Source organism: Camelus bactrianus, chromosome 33, assembly GCF_048773025.1.
Source record: "Camelus bactrianus isolate YW-2024 breed Bactrian camel chromosome 33, ASM4877302v1, whole genome shotgun sequence".
NCBI classification, from domain to species: domain Eukaryota; kingdom Metazoa; phylum Chordata; class Mammalia; order Artiodactyla; family Camelidae; genus Camelus; species Camelus bactrianus.
Window position 1 is genome coordinate 7,172,079 of NC_133571.1, and position 26,675 is coordinate 7,198,753.

General features: G+C 37.8%; 1 protein-coding gene across 3 annotated transcripts in view; it reads left to right on the plus strand.

The window, feature by feature from the left end:
* The window catches only part of ZC3H12C (zinc finger CCCH-type containing 12C), a 71,845-nt gene that overhangs the window by 22,446 nt on the left and 22,724 nt on the right, over positions 1-26,675 (plus strand). For all 3 annotated transcript variants that reach the window (XM_074357170.1, XM_074357168.1, XM_074357169.1), the window contains exon 2: positions 15,439-16,190. In XM_074357170.1, the coding sequence (XP_074213271.1) occupies positions 15,511-16,190 (680 nt within the window). In that variant the 5' untranslated portion in view covers positions 15,439-15,510. The remainder of the gene's footprint in view (positions 1-15,438; positions 16,191-26,675) is intronic.

Here is a 26,675-nt window from a genome sequence, read left to right on the forward strand (position 1 = left end):
TCTTGCCCGTCCCCTTTTCTTTGGACCCCATGCTAGAGTAAACTCTACCCTGGAATTTACAGTAAGGGGTCAGGGACACATTTCAGAATACAAGTAAATCAGATCTCTAGGAATAGTGGTGCTTATATAGGAACAGAACACATGGCCCAGTCTAGTCTAGCTCCCTGTGGTACATGGGACAATTGGTTTGTCACTGAGAAAAAGTTTAGAAGGAATACCATATCCTTTTTCTAACATCAGCAGAACAGTGGTGCCCAAATGTGGCAAAGCAAATAAGGTAAAGAAAATGACCAGCCAATCTTATGGTTGTTGATATAAAAATTCATGGAGAAATATCAGCATATACAATCCTCCCAAAATGTAATTATGTTTCTACATTAGGAAATCTATTAATATTGTTCACAATATCAGTACCTGAAAGAAACAATTACATAATCATCTCAATATATCATTTTAATGCAATCCACATTCCTGATTTTTTTCCCTAAATCGTTTATGTAGGAGGAAAGCATTTCTGTAAATGACTTTTTAAAGGCTATATATAGTGTGATGTGTGTATGTATAGCTGTATATAAACACTTAATTACATATAGCTAACACTCACTGAGTGCTTACTGTGTGCTGTTCCAGGTGTTGAGTATTTTATATTTATTCATTAAATTTCAAAACAACCATTTATATACGTGCACATATAATAATGTAAAAGTTGAGGAAACTGAAGCATGGGGAGGTAGATTTGCACAACGTGATGTTTCTGTATTTTGTACCTGTATGTGTGTGTACAGCCTAACCAGCGGTCAGTGTAATGCGTAATGAGACACTGGAGACATTCCCATTAATATCAAGAACAACATAAAATAACCATTGTTATGCAATATTCCAATGTGATTAGACAACAGTATGGAGCAAGAGATACAAAAATTGGTAAGGAAGAGGCAATCTGATGATTTTACATTATTATATATGCCTCAGAGCCTCAATGAAACATGAATAGAAACATTAAGAGTTTACAGAGATCCTAGTTCACTAAAGTTTTACGTGCAAGAATAAATATAAGAATAATTTTTTTAGACACCAACAATAGTTGGAAAATGTAATGGAGGAAGGAAAATAAAACCTCCATTCACAGCAGCGGGAACAAAAGCCAAATATTTTAAGACAAGTTTAAAAAAATTTATAAGCCTTCTACAAAGAAATCTAGGGAACAGTATTGAAAAAGGAAATTCAATAAATTGTTCTTTATTAAGCCATGTAACAAATCAGCAGTGCTTCTTAAGCAAGTTTTACTACAACACGGTCTCCATCAGACTCCCAACAAGTTTTGGTTAAAACTTGCCAAAACAATTCTTAAGTGTCTGGAAGCACATACATGCAAAAGTAGCCAGGATGAAAATATGAAAATGAGGAGGGAAAAATGTAATGATGGAAGAAATCCACATTTCTTAATATATGAAACAGGCACAGAAATAGAAGAAGATTGATGGAACACAACTGGAAATGTGGACGTAAGCCCAAGTTTATAAGACATTAGTATAAAATACAGTCATGTTACTCCGTCAACTCAGAATCCTCCAGAAATTTCCCATCTCACAATAAAAGCCATGTCCTCACTGTGACCTACCACCTTGCTACTCAGAGTAGGGTCTGTGGACCAACAGCAACAGCTATGCTGTGTGCTGGTTAGAATGCAGAATCTCAGACCGCCCCCCCCCCAGGTTTCCTGAATCAGAATCTTCAAGATTCTCGTATGACTCAAATGCTGTGTGCAGTACTGAGCAGCACTCCCCTTCAAAGCTCTACAAGACATGGCTTCTCTTGACCTTACCTTTCTGACCTTGTCTGCTGATTTCTCCCCTTAGACACTTGCCACCGGTCGTCCTGGCCACCTTGTTGTCATCTCAAGACTTTGTACTTAACCATCTTCCTGTTACATATTTACTTGCACTTCATTTAGGTATCTGCACAAATCCCACCTTATCAGAGAAGGCTTCCCTGGCTAAAAGTTTCTTCACAGCAGGTACCACCACCTGACATGTGTTTATCATTTAAGTTCTCTCTCTTCCCCGCCCCACACTACACCGTGAGCTTGGTGAGAGACAGGACTGGCTTTGTTCTTGCTGTATCATCAGTGCCTGGCACTTAGGAGGTGTCCATTTGTTGAATGAAATTGGCATTGAAAATTATAGGTAAAATCTCTAAGAGTTTGAAGAAAGGATGAAGTTACAGTCAATCTTGTTTCTCCCTGAACAGTTTGCCCTTGGATATCGCAGGCGTTTAGGGGCACTGACCCTCTGTGCAGTCAAAACATCTGACTATAACTTCACAATCACCCCTCCGGATCCAGGGTTCCACATCCTCAGATTCAACCAACTGAGAATCATGTGGTACCGTGTGCATCTACTGAAAAACTCCACACACAAGTGGACCTATGCAGTTCAAACCCAGTGCTGTTCAAGGCTCAACTGTAGTTATGTTCAGTAAAGATGCTACAAATGCTGAATCATTGCTCCTGGAGGAAATACAGGATTCGGTTCCTCTGAGCCTTCGGTCAAAACATTTCCATGGACCGATCCATACATAACCTTGTACGTGTGTAGCTGTTTAGAGATGCTTTATTAAATATATACTGTTGATTCATTAATATTGAGCTCACAGCCAACAGCACTATAACTCATGTCTGAACAAAGCTTACCTAACACACACATTTTCTCCGTAAGGCACACCACAGCCTTCTTGCACTCAGGAGGAGTAGATGGCACTTCAGCACTAGGCTTGGGGGCCATTTAAACATTGAATTCACCAGTGAAAAGCACAAAAATGCAAAAAACAGAGCGCTAACTAGTCCTTTTTAGGACACTTGTTTACATTATGAGAGCTTTGTGCGGCCTTGGCAGGAATGTGTGCCTCTGGCACCTAGCTCTTTCCCCTGTCTGCACACGCACGTGTCCGTGGGAACCACTGGAAAGCGCCAGGAGTATTAATTTGGAGCTACAGATAAATCTTAGTGAGTAGGCAGATTTTAAGTACAGTGTCCACAAATGAGGACCAACTGTACATCATTCTTCCAATAAATATTCACTGTGATTCTACTATGTGCCCTGCTCCCAGAATTACTTACCCCTCAGACACTTATCAAGACCTATCCACGTGCCAGGCCCTGTGCAAGACCCACGTAATCCAAAGATAAGTTTTAACAGTGTTCCAGGAAAGGTTTCATGGCAGAGTTGGGGTTTTAGCTGTATCTTCAATAGTAATAGGTAAGATTTTACCATGTGAAGCTGTGGAGAAAGGTATTTTAGAAGAAGGGAACTTTAAATCAGCGTTCTTAAACTTGGCTACACGTTAGAATCATTTGGCCTATGGCCAGGCTTCACACAGACCAAAAAAAATTAATAAATAAAATAAAATAAACATCTCTAGGGATAGGACTCTGACACCAATTTGGAATCTCCCCGGCTGATTACAGTGTGCAACCAAATTGAGAGAACCCTTGCTTTAAATCCTCGTGTTGGGCTGGAGCATAGGTTATGTGAAGGGAAGTAAAGAACAAACCTGAAAAAGAGATTTTGGCCCCAGACACTGAAATGCTATTCTGTATTTAGCACGCATTTATTAAGCGCCTGTTGTTTACCAGGCACTCTGCTCGATGCTGGAGATGCAGCAGAAAACAAAACACATGAGTCCCTGGCCTGTTAGGAGTTTACAGTCAAATTGTGTTGGCAGCTGGTTAGTGTGATTCACCGTCTCGATTTAACTTATAGTATATGATGATTTGCATTTTGAAAGAGTCTTGTCCTGAATGCTCAGAATTCTAAATTTAATATCTAAGTTACTGTACCACTCTCTGACATAAATAGAACTCTCTAAAGAAAAATTGTGCGGTGAACTTCTGTGCTGATTTCACTGAGCTTGTTCTAACACAGCCATTCATTTTGTTAGCCTCCCAAAGCTTTCCAGTTTCTTGCACACCGGGACAGCTGTCTAAAATCAATAGTATGCCATAATTAAAAACCAGTAGTATGAGGACTGTTGGAAGTCCTAACTCAAGCATTTTATTTTCCCATCTTGTAGGAGTTGATATATAAGGAACTATTTTCTGTCTTGTCTAAGTATTAATAACATATCAAAGTTATAATTAACAAAGAACTTTTTGTTGGCTCATAGTTGGTGTGCAGTTCCTTTTAAATCATTTGCAGTCTACCGTGTTGTATTTTGTCCAGAGCTCCTTTACATGTAGTATACTGTCACGCTGTCTTGTAGACCAAGAACAGAGGCAATCCAAAGATGGAGCCCTCTTTTCATTCCGATACAATTTATTAGCTTGCATCTGTCCGTTTCGCTTTTAAACAGTGCTTTTGGTCAAGCAGTTTTGAATTCATTTGCTAAGTAGTTATTTAACACCTAAAGAACAAGACATGTGGCATCTTCAGGTGGTACCCGCAGCCCGAGATAAAATGCTGTGCACACGAGCACGCGCAGGTGGAGAGAAGGGGGCCGCTGTAGGGAGTGGGCCGCGCAGTGCAATGGCATCGGGACGGATGGGTTGAATTCTGACTAGGCTTGGAGAATGATGTAAATATCATTATTGTCAGAGATAAAATGCCACTTAACTACCATCCAGTATGTTAGAATTCAGAGACTGTCTCCTATTTTTTTTTATATAAAAGTACACATTTTTGGTCAGCTTTTCCTCGGTTTCAGTTACATTTGATATAACTATGTTTTGTTACTGTGGATGGTATCATGTACTTTCTTCTCTTAAAAACACACATGTCTTTTTTCCCTCAGGAGTTTTCTTTCTCCTGCTCCCCTACACATTAGCTGCTTTAGCAACTTAGTGTGTCAGCGTTTTGGATGTGATTTGTATTCCCTGAGCCTTTCTAAAAGTCCTCATTCCTTGAGTATTTACAGTCTTTATAGGAATTGAAGATCATCTTTTTAAAGACTTGTTTATTTGAATTTTTAAATACTTAATGGGAAGCTGATCCTGGGGAAATATTTGAAGTCTTAGGAATTGGGTTATATTGTCACCTGAAGTGACTGTAGAAAAGTTTCTTTGTTTTTAGACCACTGGGAAGAAACACTATTTTTGTGGATTACTTAGTATTTGTCTCCGAACCCTAAAGATAACTAAGGGTTATCTGCTCTTAATGAGATGGCCCTGAAATGTTTTCATAATCAAATTCTAAGAATTTTGACTTTGAGAAGCATACTCATCTTTGTTAGAAAATTGTTTCTCTTTTTTAACTTTATCCCTTCATATGTATTTTTAAAGTGGTCTGTTTGGAGTTCATTTATGTATGTAAGTCTTTTTATCACCTTTTTTTCCCCTAATAGTTCCTTATAACTAAACTCATTATTGAATATTGTTTGAGGGGGTCTTTTTCCTGCCTTAGTTTTAAACCAATTGAGAAATAGACAAAGGAGCCAAGGAGATGGACATCAAAATAGCAGCTCTTTTTTTTTTTTTTTGATAAGCTACTGCAGAACATGACTTAAGAGCACACATAAAGGGCTTAGTAACACTGAACCTCCAAATCAGAAAGACTTAACCAGCCAATCTCAGGCAGTGCTGGAGAGCAAACCAATGAATCGCCGTCTGTGCCGGGGCAAATCGCAAGAGAGACACGCAGAGGAAGGGGCTGCACTCCGCTTACGCAGCTCCTCTTCCCAGACTCACCTGTCAGACAAGTCATCCTCAAGTGAGGAGGAAGAGGCCAGAGTGTTCCTCCAAGGGGTGCCACTGTAGTTGGGAAGCTGAAGCCAGAGGAGACTGCGGGAAAATGCCTCTCCTCCCTGAGAGACCCAAGCTCACTCAATTCCACAGCTGTCCTGAACGTTGAAAGCAGCCCTAATGGAAGAACCAGGGCTACAGGAACTTTGCCAATCACTGTGGGCTCTTTGATGAACTCACCCTGTACACAGAGAAATAAAAAGTAGCAGGGAGCGTTCAGGTCATATGAATGCCTGCGTTCAGATTTGCAGGGGCCTGTCATTTCCCTGGTCCTCCTTTTCCCTAAGATGCCTTCTGGAGACCCGCACACTGCCAGCTGCCGTATAGGTTTTCTCTGTGCGGATCATGGAAGATGAAATGGTTCTGCCCTCAAGAAGCTTACAGCTTGGCTCGTATACAGTTGCTGTATTGTGCAGTACAGACTGTTCGTGTTATAGAAATTCAGAGGAGTTGGAAATCAGTAAGAACTGGACTAGTCCAAGAAGATTCTATGGGAAAAACAAGCCTTGACCTGGGCTTAGAACAACAAATGTGGTCTGGGTAGGTGAGGCCATGCAAGAGGACGCTCAGGCGAACGGACAGTTGTTTGAGCATCTGGGGCTTTCCTTTTGCTGTTTCTTCCCCCTAAGAGAAGTGAGAAAGAAGATTACAGGACCTGAGGGGCCCAGGTTGTAGAAAGAGTCTTGAAACCAAAGCAGAGGACCAGAGACATAACCTACTGCTAAGACTTTTTTTTTTTTAAGCTGAAGAGTGGTGTCCCTGAAAATTACTTTGGCAGGGATGTACTTGAGGGTATTCAATTTACCTCAGGGAAGGAGATAAATTAAGAAATGAAAGTCATCTAAGCCCAAGGAAATGAAATCCATTAAAGCTCTCATGCCCATCTGATTTACTAAGTATAATTACTCTCAGAGGTTAGAGTTAGTGACTGATTGGTTTTGCTCCATTCTTCTACACAATGTGTATAAATTAGGTTTTTGGCTGGTGGGTTAGTTGGTAGGTGGGCTTTTTTTTTTCTTTTTAATTCTCAAAAATAATAAGAGTTTTTGGTTAAAATTTTAATCTTTCAACCTTGTGGGAGCAATTGGGGAAATTTGATTTAATAATCTTACTTCTATGGTGCTATTGTTGGGATCGAAAGAGATTGTACATTGAAGGAGAACAAATCCACATTAGGAGAAAGGTACCAGGACGGCAGCTGGGATCGCCACCGACAAAGAGAATTGATTCCAAACACCAGCATTTCAACACCAGCATCGCAACCCAGGTGTTTCGCGTGCATACCTGAGAAAACAGTTGAAGATCCCAGCGTCAGAAACGCCCTTGACAGTGACGGAGCTCAGTATTCTCCCCAGACCACACTGGCTTGTTTTCTTCTGTCATGAGCACCCTGTGCTCGTTCACTGCAGTGACCCTGACAGCCCAGCACAGCTGTTTGCGTCTTCTCTGCAGCGGGAAGTGGACCAGGGCCCTGTGACTAAGAAAGGCAGCCGAGGGCCTCTTTCCACCTACAGATGTTTTAATGTGCTTAACGTTATCCAATACTAGCAACCAAGATGGTCTAAATACCACAGCAGGATCTGATTAGCTTTTTCAGATCACTGCCTTTGTTTGCTGTTTGCGAAAAAGCTTAATCCAGTGCTAGGGATCAGGCAACCTGCTGAGCTCTCGGGGAGTTTTCTCTTATACTTTGTGTTCACAGTGGCTGGAATATTTCTCCTCCTGCTGAATTAAAGCTATAAAGTAGTCACTATAGTCGCAAAGGGGTAAAGAGAAGAAAGCAAGCCCCAAGGGGAAGAGAGACTGTCGATTCACACTAAAGAGTGTCCTTTTTATATACAAAGGGAAATGGTTTTAATGTAAATTCATAAATATTGACCTCACGGTCTCCTGTCAGTACGGCTTATGTTTTATTAGGTCTTAGTTGTCACTACTTTGCATGAATATATGTTATATTTTTCATTTTAATCTTATTTAGTCAAATTCAGTTTTACCAGAAGTACCTTTACTATAACCATTCTAGTGGCCGTGGTTTATCTTTTTTTCTCTTTTCAGACTTGATGATACGTTTTCACTCATGAAATTTCAAGAAAAAGAGAAAAAAGTACCACCACACCACCAAAAAAAAAGAAAAAAAAGATCAATTCTAACTTTCTTGTGTGGTGTTCATATGTTTACCCAAGACATAAAATTTGAACTCTGTGTAATTCATATTATAATTTGCAATAAACTATATTAGAAATGCTTTATTTTGATCTTTAATAGGCTTATGAAATTAGACCATGGGATTAACTGTTGCTAAACATTACTGTAACCCTTGGCAGAAAAATAACAGTTCTTGCTTTAGACATTAATTTGGCATTCAGAATCTAATAGTTACATTTAGTTTTAAAATATTTTCACGGATTTTAAAATTTTCTAACACTTTTGGAATGACATAGTTTCATAGAATATTAATTAAGCTCTTTTGAGGAAAAATATAGACAAATGGTGATCTACAACACCATACTTTATATTTTAGTTTTCTTTCTGGAAACAGCAGTGATTTTTTGGCATTATTAGGCATAAGGAACGTTTTCAGAGAGGTAGTTGAAAATTTTTTAACCATATAGATTTTCCTCTGATTTTGTAAATAGAGATCTCACAGTAAGAAAATGGCCAAGAGTCCCAACCAATATTAACTTTTTTCCAGGTATTCACAAATGGTCCTAATTGTGAGAAGCATCCGTAGTTGTGTGTGACAAAAGAGGTTGATTTAGAATGTTGGGGGCACTTTAACCAAATTTTATACCCTTAAGAGTTCATGATTATATAATGGGAAAGCCTAGGTTCTGCATAAATCAGCCTATGTCAGAAAATTGTATTTTAAGAGCAGCTCTTTGCCATCACTCTTTTAATTTGCACTGGAATGGGAAGGGATGCCCGTGTGTGTGTGTGTGTGTGTGTGTGTGTGTGTGTGTGTGTGTGTGTCTCTACATCACATAAGTAGGTGGTAGAGTAGCTCTGGATTTCCTTTTTCTTTAGTAGGGAAGTAGTCTCACAACACCTGATGGTTTTTAAATTTTGATTGAATTTTTTCATAATTAGAGGCCACTCAAGATATTAATTTATGCAAGTGTCAAAAGCTAGTAAGTACTCCATTCTAGCATTATAAATACTGCAGTCTGGGACTTTGCAATAAATTAGAGATAACAAGCCTCCTCACTGACGGGGCTGATTTTTGTATGCTTCAAGCCTTCCAAAATATTATAGTGTCTCTTCTTTGTAAAGTTAACTTGTTCCCGAACTGAAATTTGAGTATTACATTTTATAAATTTTATAAAATACAAATAATTTTAACAGGCTTCATATCATGTTGTATATTAAAACATAATGAAAGATTTTGCTTTTATTTGATTACATGATCAACTAGTATCCATAATAAAATAATGTTACACTGCTACTTGTCGTATGTAAGGTGGGTCGTTCCGGTGATGTTATGTTGAAGTTAAATAGTTTTGTCTAAATATAGAGTTTCGATGACTCATTTGGCACAAAGTTGGACCAAACTTTGTTTTCTCTCCCTACGCTGTACTTTTGATGAACTTTTAAAAAATCAGTTCTGTTTGTAAGCTCTTAAACCTTTTTCTCTTGCAATCTTATTTTCATCTTTTTTTTTTCATTTTATTGTCTTGCAACAAATCAACCAATACTTACAAATATCTTAGATTTCCCAGTGTTTCCAGGGAAATAGTTTTACTGTAACCTCTGTCTCATTTCACCAGCAACTCATTTACTAAAGAAATGGGGTTTTGCTGCAGTAGCTAATTGCTACTTTTGACACACCTCGTTTTCTTTATTTCTCAGAAACAAAAAGCTAATAGACCAGAGTGTAGCCTCAACTTTTTGGAAACATGCAACTTTTACTACTTTAAAATATAATTGGTTTCTTTGTTTCCTGCATCAAAAACACAAGGAGGAAAAGCTGAAGTCTGCCCAAGCCAGGTGTTTCTTGTTGGCAGGCTGCTCCCTAATGACTCTGCTCTCAAAGAGCAGCTGCCTACTAGTCCGCTTTGTATGGCCCATTGTTGCCTCACACCCCTCGTTAATACACATGCCGCCCCGGGCGGACCCGACAATGACATCAACTTGCTTATCTTAGAAACCTGCGAACCTGACGCAGGGTGCTGAGGTTGCCTTGCATCTGCCTGGCCCACTAATTGTGAGCTCACTGGCCTGGGATTGGCTGTGATTCCACTCGGTAATAGGTTAAGCAAAGACACTGCCATTCCATCTGTTCAACCATTCATTGTGCTTCTTGCCCGCCTGCAAGTCTGCAGCTGAAATTGTGTTAAGGAGTTACTGCTGAAGCTGCTACAGAAACCAATGTCTTTATATTTTCCTGCTAACGTGAGTATATGTGCTACTTAATGCCTTGGAAGTTAAACTTTGCTAAATACTCAGCGTATTAATTTAAGCTCTGTAAAGGATAGACCGCACCTCAAGTGAAAGCCTGCAGATCATTACATACTGCCAAAATCCCAGAAAATGTAATTCTTTCTGTAAAAATATGTCTGTGAAGCAGATTTTTTTTAACATTTCTATATTCTGGAGTTATATAAATATTACAGCTTCATGAACATTTGCATGGCATGTAATCATTTGGGACTTAAAGATACGTTACAACAGGTTCTGATATTTTGATAAACAGTGAATTTAGATTTTATCTTGTCACATTCTTAGGTTTCTTAAGGTGTCACTGTCAGACCTGGATGCTGTAAAATGAATCAGATTTGATAGATTTTTCCATTGTCTTAAAAATCGAGCTTGTGATGGATTGATGATGTAGATGTTTCAAACAGCTTGTTTTAATTATGATGGTTAAGCATTCAGTTACTTCGTCAGCAGTTTCAGTATTCGTGTACAGTTTCCAATTTCTTCTCCCCCTACATTATTTTTCCCCTTGCATTTGTTTCAGATGTTAGATGGAAGATGTCACTCCGAGAACTATTGCTTTCAAGAGTTCTGTAATGGGGAAGGGAGGAGGAGACAAAGACTTTCATCTATCAGTTGGGAGGGAAAGAAAGTGCATAAAGGGTTAAAAAGAGGTTTTCATTTCTACCACATGCCCTATTGTGTGAACATATGCATAAGTCTATTGAAAGTTTTCAGAAGATGGGCAGGCCACCAGTTGCTGGTCTCCTGCAGTTCCAGGAGACATCTGTTGCCCCAGAGCATTAACCAATCTGTTCAAAGGGACATCCTTCTTTTGTTAGCTGGAGGGATGCAGACAACAGCACCCTGAAATACAATGGTAATTAAATACGCAGAGACTACAGCAGTGGGTATTTATTACATATTCATTATTTTATTTTCATTGTTCTCATACTGTTACCATTTGGGCAACAACCAGAACCCTCTTTATGGCATTGTAACTTGACGTTGCAAACACAAACAAACAAACTGATTTAACAAGTTTATGGTCTAATATTCCTGATTAATATGATGTTCCTTAGAGCATTAAAAAAAAATTTTTTTTTTTTTTACTGGATTTGAGATGAAGGATTATCCAAGTCATCTAATGAGAACTTTCAGAAAGTATGCTTATTAAATCAAGGAATGTGTGTATATACAACATATTTCTAGTAAATAGCCATTATATCCTAAACTTGCTGTTAGCTAGTATAAAGCTTCTTTTTGGCAATTAAAATAATTAGTTACGCTTTACCATCTACGATATCAGTGTGAAAATTTAGTTCTTTTCCAACATACAGTATTACTTGATTTTTAATTTATTAGGCCTTCAGTAAGAAAAGTTATTTTAGTTTCCAGTACAATATCTGGAGGAAATCTACAGCTTTATAAGTGTAGAAATCTGTTTTCAGACCATTATATGTGTGCCCAATCTCTATTGTGTTCATGAATATAGTATGTAAAGGCCAGTTAGGTCCCTGATGTAGAGCTTAAAAGTTAAGCCATGTTTCTTGGAGTTTTTTGATAACTGTGGGAGTATAAACACTGACCTACTTTATGCTGCTTCTTTATAAAATGAGGTAAATTTTATAAATACTAAATAAATATAAATAAATTTATAATATAAATTACTCTTATAGCCGATTGATTTAAGGATGATTTATATATGTTTGCAGTTGAATAAGTGGCAAAACTTAAGTCTAATAAATGGTTTAGAAATGAAGGAGAAAAGTGTTTTCTCCCTTGCCTGTAAAAGTAAATTTTGTGATGTTATTGGAGTCTTTGTTATCTTTTTCAAAATTATATCGATCATTTTTAAGGCACTGAACAAAAATAAAAATCATATACCATTCTTTGTCATAAGATTTCTTGTAATAATGCATTGTAAGTTTACACATTACGTTACATTAAGTAGTAGCCTATGAAAATATTTTTATCAGCTTTTAAATCTTAAGACTAGCATTTAATTTTTTATTGGTTGATTTCAAAATATTGCCAAATTCTTTTTTAGTGCCATATGAAGTCAGGGCAGTCTTTTACTAATTACAAGTAGATAATGCAGCGTTTTAGAGATTAAAGTTTTAAAAACCAGATCTTTACCACTTGGGTCAATAAAAGTAAGTTATTTCAAATTTGTATTATGTAATGGAGAAAACATACGCAGCTTACAGGCCTGGTAATTGGCCTCATTTGTCTATGCACTATTTCATATTTAATCAAATGATTTACAGGAACTAAAAATTATTTAACTGCTTGTTTAGTACAAGATGACACTGGATAACTTTCTCTGTGGTAACCAACGAAATCTGGAAGATAAAGAGAGGCCTGTCAGTGTGGAAAAAAAAAGTTCAACCAGAATATTTTAAAAGTTATTTTGCCTAACAAAATTAGGTGTTAATTTTTTTAAGTAGTGTAGATCATGCTTACACTTACATTTAATGTTAAAAATCTTGTTAGCCCACCTGGAAACTTTTTATTTAAATAATCTATATAAATTATATGAATCACCACAAGTTAAATGTGTGTGGTAGTTACTAAATATATTTGAATACAAATGCTAGCTTATCTGATTTAATATTATAAAAAGCAAGCAACTGATAACCTCATTTTTTCTGTTTAATCATTTTAGCCGTATAATAAAATTATATAGGAAAGTAGATTTACACAGAGTCACCTGAACTTTTTTGTATCAGACTGGAAGTGATACAGGAAGATTTAAATACTTTTTTAGGGTGGATAATTTTCAGTTTAAAACCTTTATAGTGTCTGGCTTTGCCTCTTTGAAAAATGTGAAGATTAAAAATAATTCACTTATTCTGTAAACACAACATTTCATTCTAATGTTCCCCACTGGCTGTATTTTTCATGAAATATTCATCTTGTTTGAAACAGTCCAAAGGAAAAATACTGCAGCCCAATATTAAAATAATATTTCCTAGTTCAGTTCAGGGAGTTGGTCAGTGAGTCATTCATTATCTTGAAGAATTATCTCACAACAGCACTTATGCAAAACCCAAACTTTTCAGGGGAGATCAAAAATGTTGCCCATTAAATGCACTTCCTGCAGCCAGAGCAGATTGTGGGGTTTACAGAACAATGATGTCGGAGCTTCCAGATTGGTTTGGCAGCTGCATTGTTCTCGGAGGGTAAACCAGACGCACTTAAGTCCCAGTCTCTTTTATAGGCTTTTGTTCATACCAAATTATTCTTTCACTGTGCTAGCATTCATGATGGCACGTTAACAGAGTGCCGCTTAGCAACCAGCTCTGGTTGCCAGGCAGCCCAGCTTCCAATAGGTTTTCCTTGTTTAAGATACTTTTGGTGGGAGCCCTACGAAGACCACAGTGCAGATTTTTCTTTTAACTGTATCACTTTATTAGGATGCTGTTGTGATTTGTTACTTGCTTTACGATGTCAGTATATTACAGTAGTTAATAAATCACTGAGTGTGAAGATTTGCTTTCAAAATCCTTTCCTTTAATTCTAAATAATTGGGCTCATGCATATCCATTTTAATAGAAAAAATAATTGAAACAGATAAAGCTTCATAATGGAGCAGATGGATATAGAGATCTTCTAAGGAATATTTCTTTTTATCAGTTTTGCAGTCAGGAACCAGGAGAGGGTGATGTTTCTTTAAAACTAATGAATGCTATATTAGTAGAACAGTGATATTGTTTAGAGTTATCTGTCTTCTCAAGGGATAAAACCGGAAGAAACTCCTGGAGGAGTGTGTAGGAGTTCTTCACTGAAGGAATTTTAAGTGTATTGTTATCAAGCTAAGGATTCTCAAATACTCTCTTCTCTAGTGTTTACCGTAGTTTATATAATTTATTTCATTATGTAGAAACGCTTCACTCTTTAATAAGTTCACGAAATGCATTCAAATGTGTGGCTTCTTAGAAAATCACTCTGCGTTTTCTCTTAACATTTAAATAATAGCTCCCTTCTAGTGTAAGTAAAATGTTGAAGAGCTGCAGAATAAAATGTTTTTCCAATTTTCTTTTTTAGTTTATTTAAATAGGTGTTTTATGACAGTCTCAAATTCAGCCACCACCGGCTTACTAATGCTACTCATGGATGGAGCACTGGCATTGCCTTAACAAGTAAACTACTGATGTGCATGTGGTCCTGACAATGAAGCACGAGAGAAAATCATTTTATTTTGCTAGCCTGTTCCTGATAGAGAAATAACAGTTATTCTCAGCAGACTTTAAGGAAAATGGTAAAACAGCAAAAGCATTTTAAACAGTAAAAGCATTCCTGTAAGGGAAAAATAGAAGAAAAGATGACTTTTTAACCAGGCGCAGGCAATGGTTAGCTAATGAGTTCAGAAATATTTTCTGCCATAAAATTCAAGAAATTAAGATACCATTTATTCAGTGTACTTAATTATTTGCTGCTAATTTTGTGTGAAATCAGCCATTTCTATGCTTTTTATAAATACGCACAGAATAAAAAGACCTTTTCCCCTGAAATGAAAAAGACGGTTGTATTCCTGGCACTTAATAAGGGTAGCACGATGCTGAGAATTGTGTTCAGTTACTGTATTCAGTGTTCACAAAATAAAGATCATTGGGGCAAAACTATTCATCTCTTAAGTGGAATATAATTCACCCTGTAATTATTTTAATTCTTTGCTGGCTGTTGTAGAATATGTATTCTTTCATCACAGTACCTAAATTAATTTTGAAAGTCTTCAGATTGTTGTGAAGCTTGATCCAAATTAACAATAACTTTTAAATTATAAAAACTTAAGGTTTTCCTTGCCACATGACTTCCTCTTTAAAAGAATTTTTGCAACTTTTTATGAAGTCTTTTAGAGGAAATGTACATAACCTGTCATAGCATGTCTAAAACGTGCTTTTTTAAAATAATATTCTGTGTGTCACTCTAGAAACGTGGGCCTTTCTAACTGTGGGAAAATCTTTCCCATCAAGATTGAGAAGCCACAGGAGCAGCAGAAAGGGCATGGGTTTTGGAGTCGGGCAAAACGGGGTGAAAAACCCCATTCCTCTGCTTGTTCACTCTGTTGCCTTGGAGGGATATTTGGCCTTTCTGGTTCCTAACTTCGTCATCTAAAAAACTGGGCATGATACTGTTCAGAAGGGTGTTAACGAAGGATGAGAGGATGCAGATGAAACACAAAGTTGATACTCGGTGGTTTGGCAGTTCTCTCCCAACTTCTTTATTGACACAGAAATGAACCAGTAAATATGGGATTCTAAGTATTCCACTTTTTTTTCCTCTAGGAATACGGGGTGCTTTGCATTCAAGAATATAGAAAAAACAGCAAAGTGGAGTCAAGTACACAGAACAGCTTCATGGGCTTGAAGGATCACCCGGGGCATGACCTCGACCACCTTCATGTGGAGAGCACTGACCCCCGTGTAAATGCATCTGTACCTTTGTCAATGGTAGAAAAACCAACAATGGATAAAGTTAATTCCGGGAAGGAAGAAAAAGAGGTGTCTGAAGAGAATGTGAGCTCTGGTGACTCTGAAGAAAGCACCAACTCCGATAATGAGTCAGAACCGGTGAGCAGCGGTTCAGCGGAGCCATGCTTGCTAACCAAGACCCACAGACAGCTGTGTCGGTCTCCCTGCCTAGAGCCTCACATCCTCAAACGCAGTGACATTTTGCAAGACTTTAAACCCGAGGAGTCCCAGGCGACATCCAAGGAGGCGAGGAAGCCCCCTGATGTGGTGCGAGAATACCAAACGAAACTGGAGTTTGCACTGAAGTTAGGTTACTCTGAAGAACAGGTTCAGCTCGTGCTGAACAAACTCGGTACCGACGCTTTAATCAATGACATTTTGGGGGAACTTGTCAAACTCGGAAACAAAAGTGAGGCTGAACAAACGGTTAGTACAGTTACCAGTGTGATGCGGGAAACATCTTCCCTGGAATCCCAGCGGTCAGAATCTCCAATGCAAGAGGTGGCAGCAGATGACGGGGAGAACCTGAGACCGATAGTCATCGACGGCAGCAACGTGGCGATGAGGTAAGTGGAGAAACCTTCCCTGATCACCGCCCAACGGTCTTTAAAACCTACCTTCTTATTTTGTGACTCTGCTCACAGTCATTAAAGCCAGGGTGGTTCTGCATCCCAGTGTTGGCTTCCACGTTTCTGATTGTGTCTTAGTTCTCTGTCTCTCTATTCCAGGGCGGTTGGCCATTCTCTCCCCATTTGTCCCTAAATGAAGACCCCCCCTTTTCCCTAGATAGGTCTCTTTTTCTCACTCATCTAACTAGGTTGCTGGGGTATAAAAATTAGCACGTGTCCTGGCTTAGTGGCAAACGCTAGTTTTAACTGAAGAACTTGAGCATCATCATACTCAACAATTTTGGAATCTGGTGAGATCAACAACCTATTTCTACACAAAGTCACATAACCGTCGAGGAGGAATCCCAGTTCTCTTAGAAAATTATTTTTATTGATTTGGGAACAAATCAAAGCTATAATTTCAGAGAACTTCAGCTATAATTTCCATTTAAGAAATGTAATTCAAAATTAGTTTTTTTAGGAACTAGGAGAAAAAAAAACAAAAACGAAACTCCCAATGAGCTTTTTTTTTTTTTAATGAATTTTGATGGCTTAAGATGTAAAGTACATCTACATTCAATTAGTGTATAGCTAACTGCCCACAGTCTTTAGACTCCTGTGGGGATATAAAGGTATATAGGCATCAATTCTTTCAGAAAGCTTAGAATTTCTTAATATATTGTTTCTCAAGGTGATCTGAGGATAATTACCAAAGAATCATCTGGGGAACTTGTTCTAACAAGTGTGCATTCTAGAACAGTGCTGTTCAATGGAATTATAATGTGAGGCACATACGTCATTTAAAATTTTCTGGTACCCACATTAAAAATTAAAAGAAACAGGTGAAATTTAATGTGAATTGTGTACTTTATTTAGGCTAATAGAGCAAAACTATTATTTCAATGTATGTTCAATAAAAGACATTATTAATGAGAGATTTTTGCATTATTTCTGTCATATTAAGTCTTAAAATCAGGTATCTTACCTTTAGAGCACATCTCAGTTCAGAAGAGCCACACTACAGGTGCCCAATAGCCACCTGTAGTGATTGGCTATATACTGGAGAGTGTAGTTCTAGACACCTACCAAGCCCACACATAGACCTACCACTGCCCAGATCAAGGTGTAGCCCAGACATCTCCTTTTGTAACAGATACACCTGCTGATAGTGATGCATTACTGAAATGTAATTTTTTAATTGAAATGTAGTCAGTTTACAATGTTGCATCAATTTCTGGTGTACAGCATAATGTTTCAGTCACACATATATGTACATATATTCCTTTTCATATTCTTTTTCATTATAGGTTACTATAAGATATTGAAAATAGTTCCCCATGTTACACAGTAGAAACTTATTGTTTATCTGTTTTATCTAAAGTAGTTAATATCTGCAAACCTTGAACTCCAATTTATCTCTTCCCATCCCCTTAACCGCCTGGTAACTGTAAGTTTGTTCTCTATGCCTGCAAGTCTGTTTCTGTTTTGTAAATAAGTTCAGTGATATCATATGGTATTTTTCTTTCTCTTTCTGGCTTACTTCACTTAGTATGATGATCTCCAGGTCCATCCATGTTGCTGCAAATGGCATTATTTTATTCTTTTTTATGGCTGAATAGTATTCCTCTGTGTGTGTGTGCATGCGTGTGTGTGTGTGTGTGTCTGTCTTCTTTATCCAGTCATCTGTTGATGGACATCCAGGTTGCATCCTTGTCTTGGCTATTGTAAATAGTGCTGCTATGAACACTGGGGTTTGTACATCTTTTTGAATTAGAGTTCCCTCCAGATATAGGTGCATACTGAAATTTAAGAACCAGTGTTTTTTAGTAGGTGATACCAAGTATTTCTGCACAGGGTATGAGAAGGGCCAACTTGTCAAAATAATACTGCTTCCACCTAAAAAGTTTATCCTTTCGTTTATAAGCAAATGAGACTTGCAGTATTTAAATTACTTACCCAAGGTAAAACATAATTCAAACCCAAATATGTCTGACTTCACTTTTCATCATATAATGAAAGGTGAAATCAAGTTGAAAAGGTTGAAGGCAGATATTCCAAGGCCTTGAATGCCAAGTTAGAGAATTTAAACTTGGCTCTAATCCAAAGGCAACTGAAGATTTTTGAGGGGGGAAATGTCAAGAGTAGAGTTGTGCCTTAAACTAATAATCTAGCCATGATTAGGAGGTCGGAGATCAATTTGAACGCAAACAACCCTTTTTAAAAGAGTAAAAAGAGCCTTGAGTGTCGTAGAGGTATGCAGTATACATACTGCCTTGAGAAGTCCTTCCGTAAAATAACCTCTCCCTTGTCTAATCTTTCCCAAACTTGGTCATGAAATGATTATTTCCTTATAATAATCTACAACCAGTGAGCAGTTGCCTTAGCAGAGGGACAATACATCAAGCCAAAACACCATGGAATTGCCAAGCGAGAGAGTAATGAAGGAAGGTAACAGGTCCTGGCGGAACACTGAAGACCAGAGCCACGTACCAGAGATACCAGACGGGTTCTCAGAAATGCATCTTCCAAGGCCCAGCTCTTGGAAATATGGCACAACCCAAGTTACTATACAATATTTTTCAAGTGCAAAGGTATTTCTGATGCATAGCCAGTGTTGAGGACCATTCAACATGAAAAGTGTGGATTAGAAGAAAGTGGTGATCCAGGAAAAGAGACGTGTGAAAAATACCAGTCTTAGAAAAAAAGTTCAGCGCTAGAAAAACTGAGAGGCATACAGATGCCATCGACTCAAGGAAGAGGAGGCTCTCAGGAGAGTAGCACTGAAAAGCCCCAAGGGCGTGACGGCTGGGAAGCTGCGTGGTGTTAGAGACAGAAGCCCAGCTACTAGATGTCAAGCAATGAAGGAACAGAGCTAGACTGTTATCCTAGGAAGCTGACAGGAGGAAGGGCAGAAGGAGGAGGCAGAAGAGTTAGGGAGGGGTTTTTTAGTTTTGTGTTTAAGAACAGAACTGTATTCGCTGAGGGGGGATGGGAGCGTGTCTCCACAACCACAATGTGGGAGTTTAATTTTTGAAGGAGGAGACATGAAAGATACAAGTGGAGAATTGGGCATTGGAGATAAATAGACTTTTGGGTGGGCAGAAGCAGACCTTGGAGGGGAAAAAACAGCATGAGATTTATAAAACTTAGGGCCCATAGAAATGAATTGTTTTAAATGGTTATCATTTAGATAATGGATGGCACAGTTGGATCAACCCACATGACTGCAGCCTCGTTCCCAGGGGCAATGAAAAGTACCTGGATAACTGAAAATTTGCATAAAACTCCCAACTTACTCCTCATAGTGAGGTACAAAAATAAATGGCATGATTAAGGCATTTCAAACAACCTATTATATGTAATTATTAAAAACAAGTTTCTACCCCTGCACTGTTTTGTCCCCATCCTGTTTCTTTTGCTGTAAAGATGGGACAGTACAGATTCGGTTCCTCCCTCCAGCACGTATTTTAATCTGACTCATGAACCGAGAGGCTTCAGACATGTCAGGAGAGAAGCTGACAGGAGATTTTTTATTATAGCAGCATCATACTGTCAGTCACCATGAAATGTGCCACGTCCATAACTTTGAAAGTGTCAGAACTCATGAAAATTCATAGTAAACTTTTACATTCTGCCATTTATGAGAGCTACAGAAAGTTAAAAAGTCATTTAGAAATACATAACTACTTCAAATTCAGAATCTTAACTAAACAAAAATGCAGAGAGATTGTACCCGTTTCCTGTTGCATAAAATATAACTAGCATGCTTTTACTTTTTTAAATTAATGCCCTACTCATGGTACTTCAGCAAACCTGTTATATAATAAATGTGTACACATTATAATGAGAAATGTGAGTGAGTTAAGAATAGAATACTGTTTTATTGCCTTTCTGATTTCTCAGGCAGCTGTATTCCACATATAAGATGAATATATTTCAGTTGCATTGAAATGCTAGCCCGTGGAACTGAAACAAATGATTCTTTAGGTGTAAACTAAAAGTAAAAAAGAAAGGCATTTTTATTAAAATTACCAAACTAGACTTAAAAAAATTAGCTCTCTACACACTGCCTTTGTGATTCTGAGTAAGTTGTTTAAACTCTCCAATCTCTGTTTTCAGAATTGCAAGGAACTCTTGTCTCGCAGGCTTGTTACTAGAGTTAAAGATAATTAATACCAAATGCCTGGCATGTAATAGGTGCTCAGGAACTTAGTTATTACGTTAAAGAGCTAGCACCTGTATTTTAATCTAGAGCACAATGACTAATGTAATGAAAACTTAGTTGTTCCAGTTTTTTTTTATTCAACACTTAGACAGCAATTTAGCAGTCTATCTTATTCTTTTGACCTATTTCATATTTTATATTTTAATTCTTTAGGTTTATTTCATTAGTGATTTTCAGTGATGCTTCAAAAAGGAGTTTCATAAAGGAAACGTGTGCTCTTAGATCTAGATGACTCCAAAATTGCCCAGGGACAAGCCATATGACCGTGATATACAGTGTAGTTCCCCAAATTGCAGGGATCCTGTGTTGCCTTGCAGGGGAGCATGCTTCTACTTTCAGCTTATTAAAATCCTCTTAAAAATGTGCCACACTGATAGACGTTCTGGGTTAGTTTGCAGAATAAGCCATTCACCCAAAATTGACAAATACCTAGACTGTAGTCTAGCATAACTTGTGAGAGCTACTTCATTGCTAGTTACAGGAGCAAAGCGGACATAAGGATTCAAAAATAGAAAAGAGGATAAACTAAGTTTAGAGAAAGCCATAAACTTTTGAATATAAAATATTAAGCATTCAAAAAGAACTTGGTTTGTGAATATGAAACAGAATGAGATTTATATTTAGTGGAACTGGACTAACAGATATAAAAAGCTGCAGTTAATTTTGATTCTTAAAGCAAAAACAAAATAAAACAAAAAAACCTCTCAGTAAGTCAGCAAATTCGTCACTCAGCAAATAATCCTGTTTCCTTGATAGGGCAAATATTGCTAATATAGATATACCAGGCAATGTGTACTCCACATATAGACACAGAAATAAAGCATAATTAATATTTATCATGTTTCTGAAATGAAATTCTCATGAAATCATCATTTTTATTTCTTCTAAGTAGCTTTACAATTCTTCAAAATCTGTAATTCCAATAAACCTGAGGTAGTTCAGCAGTGGAGTGTAGAATTAGTCTCTGTCCACATTTATCTGACTGTTTACATTCATTTTTCCTCAAGCGAGTCCAGAGTTTTAATTGACCTGTGGTTTTAGGTTCAGATGACTTGTCCTGCCGTTAACAACGTTCAGTCTTGTGAGCCAGCAGGGTGGGAGCGTTAAGTTGGAGGCCGGTGCTCTTTGATTCCTGAAAGTCCTTTATTTCTTCAGTCAGCTTCCATGATCTAGTCACCTGACTTTGTTAAAATTGTATCTCCATATTCTATTTGAGCTTCTGCCAAACGTATGAAAGAAGAGTGGTGAACAAGAAAAAACCCATCACTACCTCTACACCATGCTGTGGCACAAATTCTCCTGTCCCGTGGGATGCAAGCAGGGGCTTCCCTTTCTGATACAAACTATTGAAACTCGTCCCCGCCCCCACTCCCTCATTGTAGGTCCTCCGTCTTGGTCAGTAAACCCAGGTTTCTGGTTTTAGATCAGATCTCCTGACTGGTGGGTAGGCCTTATTTGTGCATATTTGTCCAGAGTATTAGGACAAATATTTCCTTTGCTAAACATCTCCGGTGGGGCACTTTTGGCCAAAAGGATCCATGTGTGTATCGCCTCTATGTTAGTGACAGGGAACCACCAGAAGTATTTAAGCAAGGGAAAAATGACATATCAGATTTGCCCTCAAGAAAGCTCCCTCTGCAGAGGAATTTAGGGAAGGATTTGAGCACTAAGACTGCAGACTCCTACTCATATTTGAAAATATATGCAAACGTTAAATTGTGGACAACTCCTGGAAAAAAAAACTAAAAATGTCATTGCTTCTGTATACCAGTCTAATGGCAGAGAATACAGAATGACTTGATCCCTACCCCCACCAGAAAGGCTAGTGTTAGGAACTAGCTGGTGTTCGTATAAATCTGAATCTTAACTGCGATGTAGAAAGGCCTTCCAGGTAAATCATTGCAGTCATTCTCTTAAAGCTTGAACGGAAATCAGATACAGATTCTTCAAGTCGGAATGTGAATAGAAAAATGCCCAAGTTCTGATAACTGTTCTTTATATCAAGAAGAGTGGGCTAAGCCCATATATTTATAAAATACAAGCAGAATTTAGCAGTCTGTGTAAATGGGGTTTATGCTTCTGATTGACCTTTTTAAAGGCACAAAGGCTTTCATGTTTCTAATCTGGTTTGTGAAGGTACATGGACTTGAGACTCTTTCCAGTGTGAATCTGAGTATTGAAGGCATCTTGCCTGGACTGCAAAACCTGCCATCAGTTGTCTGGTGGGTTTGCTGTCCTGTTGCCTGTTCACCATTTTAGTACAGCCGTGTCTTACAGGGAATAAAATCTTCCTGCATACTTGGTCCAAGTGTTAGGTTTGGACTGCAGATGTGAGACGACAGCTTGCCAGAGTTCGTTCAAATTTGGTTTTGGCTTTTAACAAAAATGTATCAAAATTATGTGCTGTGGACCTGCATGGTGACCACTGGCCACATGTCCCTGCTGAGCTCTTGAAATGTGTCTAATCCAAATTGAGATATTCTGTGAATGTAAAATACATACCGTATTTTGAAAACTTAGTACAAAAAATACGTGAAATATATCAGTAACTTTTATGCTGATTATGTGTTTATAATGATCGTTTTTGGTACATTGAGTTAAATGAGATACTACTAAAATTAGTTTCACCTGCTGTTTACTTTTTAAAATGTGCTCTTCTAGGTCATTTAAAATTACGTGCATAATTCACATTATACTTCTATTGGATAGCCTCTCAGTGAAAGGTTTTTTAAGTCCCAACTTAATTAAAGGACAGTGTAATTTCCCCCAGACGAGTGTTGTAGATACTACTTACAGTTTAGTTGGCAGTGTCCCATTTCTCTTATTGTTTTAAAGAAAACCCTTAGATACTATGAAAAGAATCAGAGAATGAGAACTCATTTCTTCCTGTTGTTTAATTGTATCAGCTTGGAGTCTGACAAAGACAGATACTAGCTGTGTTCCACTGTGTCTCTTTATGACCCAGGTGTGTGCTTCTGCTTGTCACCAGGTGTGAATTTTAATAGACCAGTGGTCAGTAAACTTTTCTGTTATCTCAAGTGTGCTTATTTAAACCCTAACCTAGGAAACATGTACTCCAATTACATATGAATAAAGTTAATTATAGATCACTTAACTAGTGTTACCAGTTCTAAGAAGTGGGAAAGTGACCCAATTATAAGAAATAGGGAAAAAGTGATCCGAGTCTGTATTTTCTACTTTTGTTAACACAAAAGGTATTTTTACACCTACTTAACAGATATGTTCTTTTCAATATCTTTAGACTAAAGACCCATTTAGAAATAAACTAGATAAATGTGCTTCCTGTTATTAATTTTGGCTTCAAATTATGGACCTTTATTATAAGGTCAGGAAACCTTTCTCCTTTCCTTTTCCCTCACCCTTTCCCATTCTCAGAACTCTCTTGGCCACACTGCTGTTGTGTCCATACCAACTGGAGAATAACAGTAAACCTATATCATGTTAAGACTTCCATTATGACTTTGGTATTGAAATTTGCATTGTCCTGAGTCAGTGATTTTTCGCTTTTATTTTCCTTTAAAGCAGTACAATCATGCAAATCGTGCAAGGAAATTTAAAACAGTATTTAAAACCAACGAGAGCATAGTGTTGTTTGAATTGGAGGGTACAGATCGGGGCTGTTGTGTCCCACTTAAAAATTCCCTTCCTTGCTCCCTGGAAAGGCCTCTGAGGCTCTGAGAGTGGAATTTCTCTTTGGAACAGAACTTGATAAACGTTGATTCAGTTATCTGTGACAAGGGGGCATAGACTTAGTTTTCGGGGTCTATTGCATGCTGACCACTAGCTTTGGGTTCAAAGTGATCTTGTGTAGTGGGAAAGAGATCTGGGGTTAAAAGTTGAGTAGCTATAACAGTGACAGAATAGGCATAAATTAATCATTATGAGCCTTCAGTTTAAAAGAAAAAGTTCTAGATGCCCATGAGTCAGCACGTGGAATTATAGGTTCTCAAATACAATATGAAGTTTTTTTTTATTGAAATATAGTCAGTTTCCAATGTGTCCATTTCTGGTGTACAGCACGATACTTCAGTCATAAAGGACATACATATATTTGTTTTCATGTTCTTTTTCACCATAAGTTACTATAAGATATTGAAGTTTAATTAGACTGCACTGATGGGAAGTGAAATATTGTTACTTCTATATTGAAGACAATACCCAGCCACACTTCTCTCTCCCTGCTTAAGAAACATGGGATGGATGTAAGAGAATTTCTTCTTAACAGTCATTAAGCACTGGAAATGCATTAGTATTTAAAAGCATTCTTTAAAAGTAAAAATCTATGTTTATGTATCCAACATGGTTTATGTACAATCAGGCCTAACAAATGAAAAAAAAAAATAAGTCATCAGGTATCTGAAGGGCACTTGGGTATATTAATCATTTCATGTTCAATAAATATTTATTATTATGTAAATATAATTAAATTAACTATATCTGAACTTGAAGGACTTTGGTACTAAATATTCACATACGATGTTCTAGTTTAAAAGGGTACTTTTTACTCATATTTTTCATTGTAGTCACTTCACTGACAAACTTGTGTCATCATACATAGCTTGATACAATGACCCATTAAAGTCACAGAAATTCTGTAATCATACTTGAATCTCCCAGTGGAGGGTGTGTTCTTGATTTAAATAGAAGGTGACATATGGGAGGTTATAAAAAAGCCATGGATTATTTTGTTGAGTCCCCTGATGACCTTGGTCTCTTTCTGGTTTCTTTTAAAAACTAAAACTGTTTAGTGATCTCCACACATCAAACACATTGATCTAAAAATCACAGTTTACTATCAACGGTGAGATTAAAGCTATCAAAGACATTGGTTTCATTTTCATTGCAAAACAAGCTTTTTTCCATTTTCTAAAAATTAGGACCAAAGGGACACGAGAAAGTAGAGGAACTAGTATTTGCTGACACTTCTATGTGCCAGGCCTTGTGCTCGGTGCCCTGGGGCTGGTACCTTGTTCAGTTCTCACAGCCCTGAAGCGTAGGTGGGACTGTCTCCCTTTTAATTGTGAGAAAATTGGAGGTTCAGAGTAAGTAACTTGCCAAGGTCACACAGAGAGGGACCAAAGAAAATACGTCAACTCACGTCTAATTCCAGCTGCTGCGCTGTTCCCGCTGTGCGGGCGTACTCAGGAGGAGCCTGCTGAGGAGTGTGGTGCTGGTGCTGCCGCTGCTGGTGGTGGCAGCACCAGTGCTCATAACACTCACTGCTGCGAACAGTGCTAAACGTGCCGTTCATTCCAGGTCTGGTTTTTACAGTTAGATTTTAGATGACTTACGGAAAAACATTTTAAGAATAGCTTTCCTGAGGGGGAGGGGACAGCTCAAGTGGTGGAGCGCATGCTTAGCACGCACAGGGACCTGGGTGCGATCCCCAGTACCTCTGCTGAAAAACCAGATAAATAAATAAGCCTGATTACTTGCCCCCTGCAAAAAAAAAAAAAAAAAGATGCTAAAAAGAAAAAAAGAATAGCTTTCCTTTGATTGTAGAAGGGATATTCTTACTACATAAATTTTAGACAATAAGAAAATAAAAATTACCTATGATTTCCAAGGTTCTTGACAAGCATTATAAGTAATATGTTAATTCAAAGCAAGTACTCAACCTGGAACAAAATCATATTTGAGGAAATGAGATCACTGGAAGAAGACTCCTTATTTCTCCCCTTTTTTTTATTTAATGCCATGAAAAGAATCAAAAAGCAGCAGTCTCCGCTAGCAGATGCCTGTATTCCCTTCTCGGGTTTCTCCATGTGTTTTGGCTGCTGCTCATGTCTACCATGGGAAGATAACAGTTATCATTCTAAAGTAACCTTTCCTGTCCTGTGGTTACCCTGGTCAATGATGTGTGTATATTTATAATTTAACACAGTATCGTACATGAAATTGTACTTCATAGATGTGGCAGGTGGAATGGTTCGCCCATTGTTCTCTTCTGGGTCCTGTATTGAGTCAAACTACATTAAAATATGTGGTTCCCTGAATTTTTCTGTCCATTACAAACCACACATTTGTAATCTATTGACCATCACAGTGACTAAATAAATTAATGGCACATAATAAACAACTGTAGCTCAGTTCTCCAGTGGGACGTGGATATGGTGGTGTTAAAAGATACAGCAAACATCCTATTAGTTTGAGTGCTTATGGAATTGCCCTCTGTCAAAGGATGGTAGAATCATTGG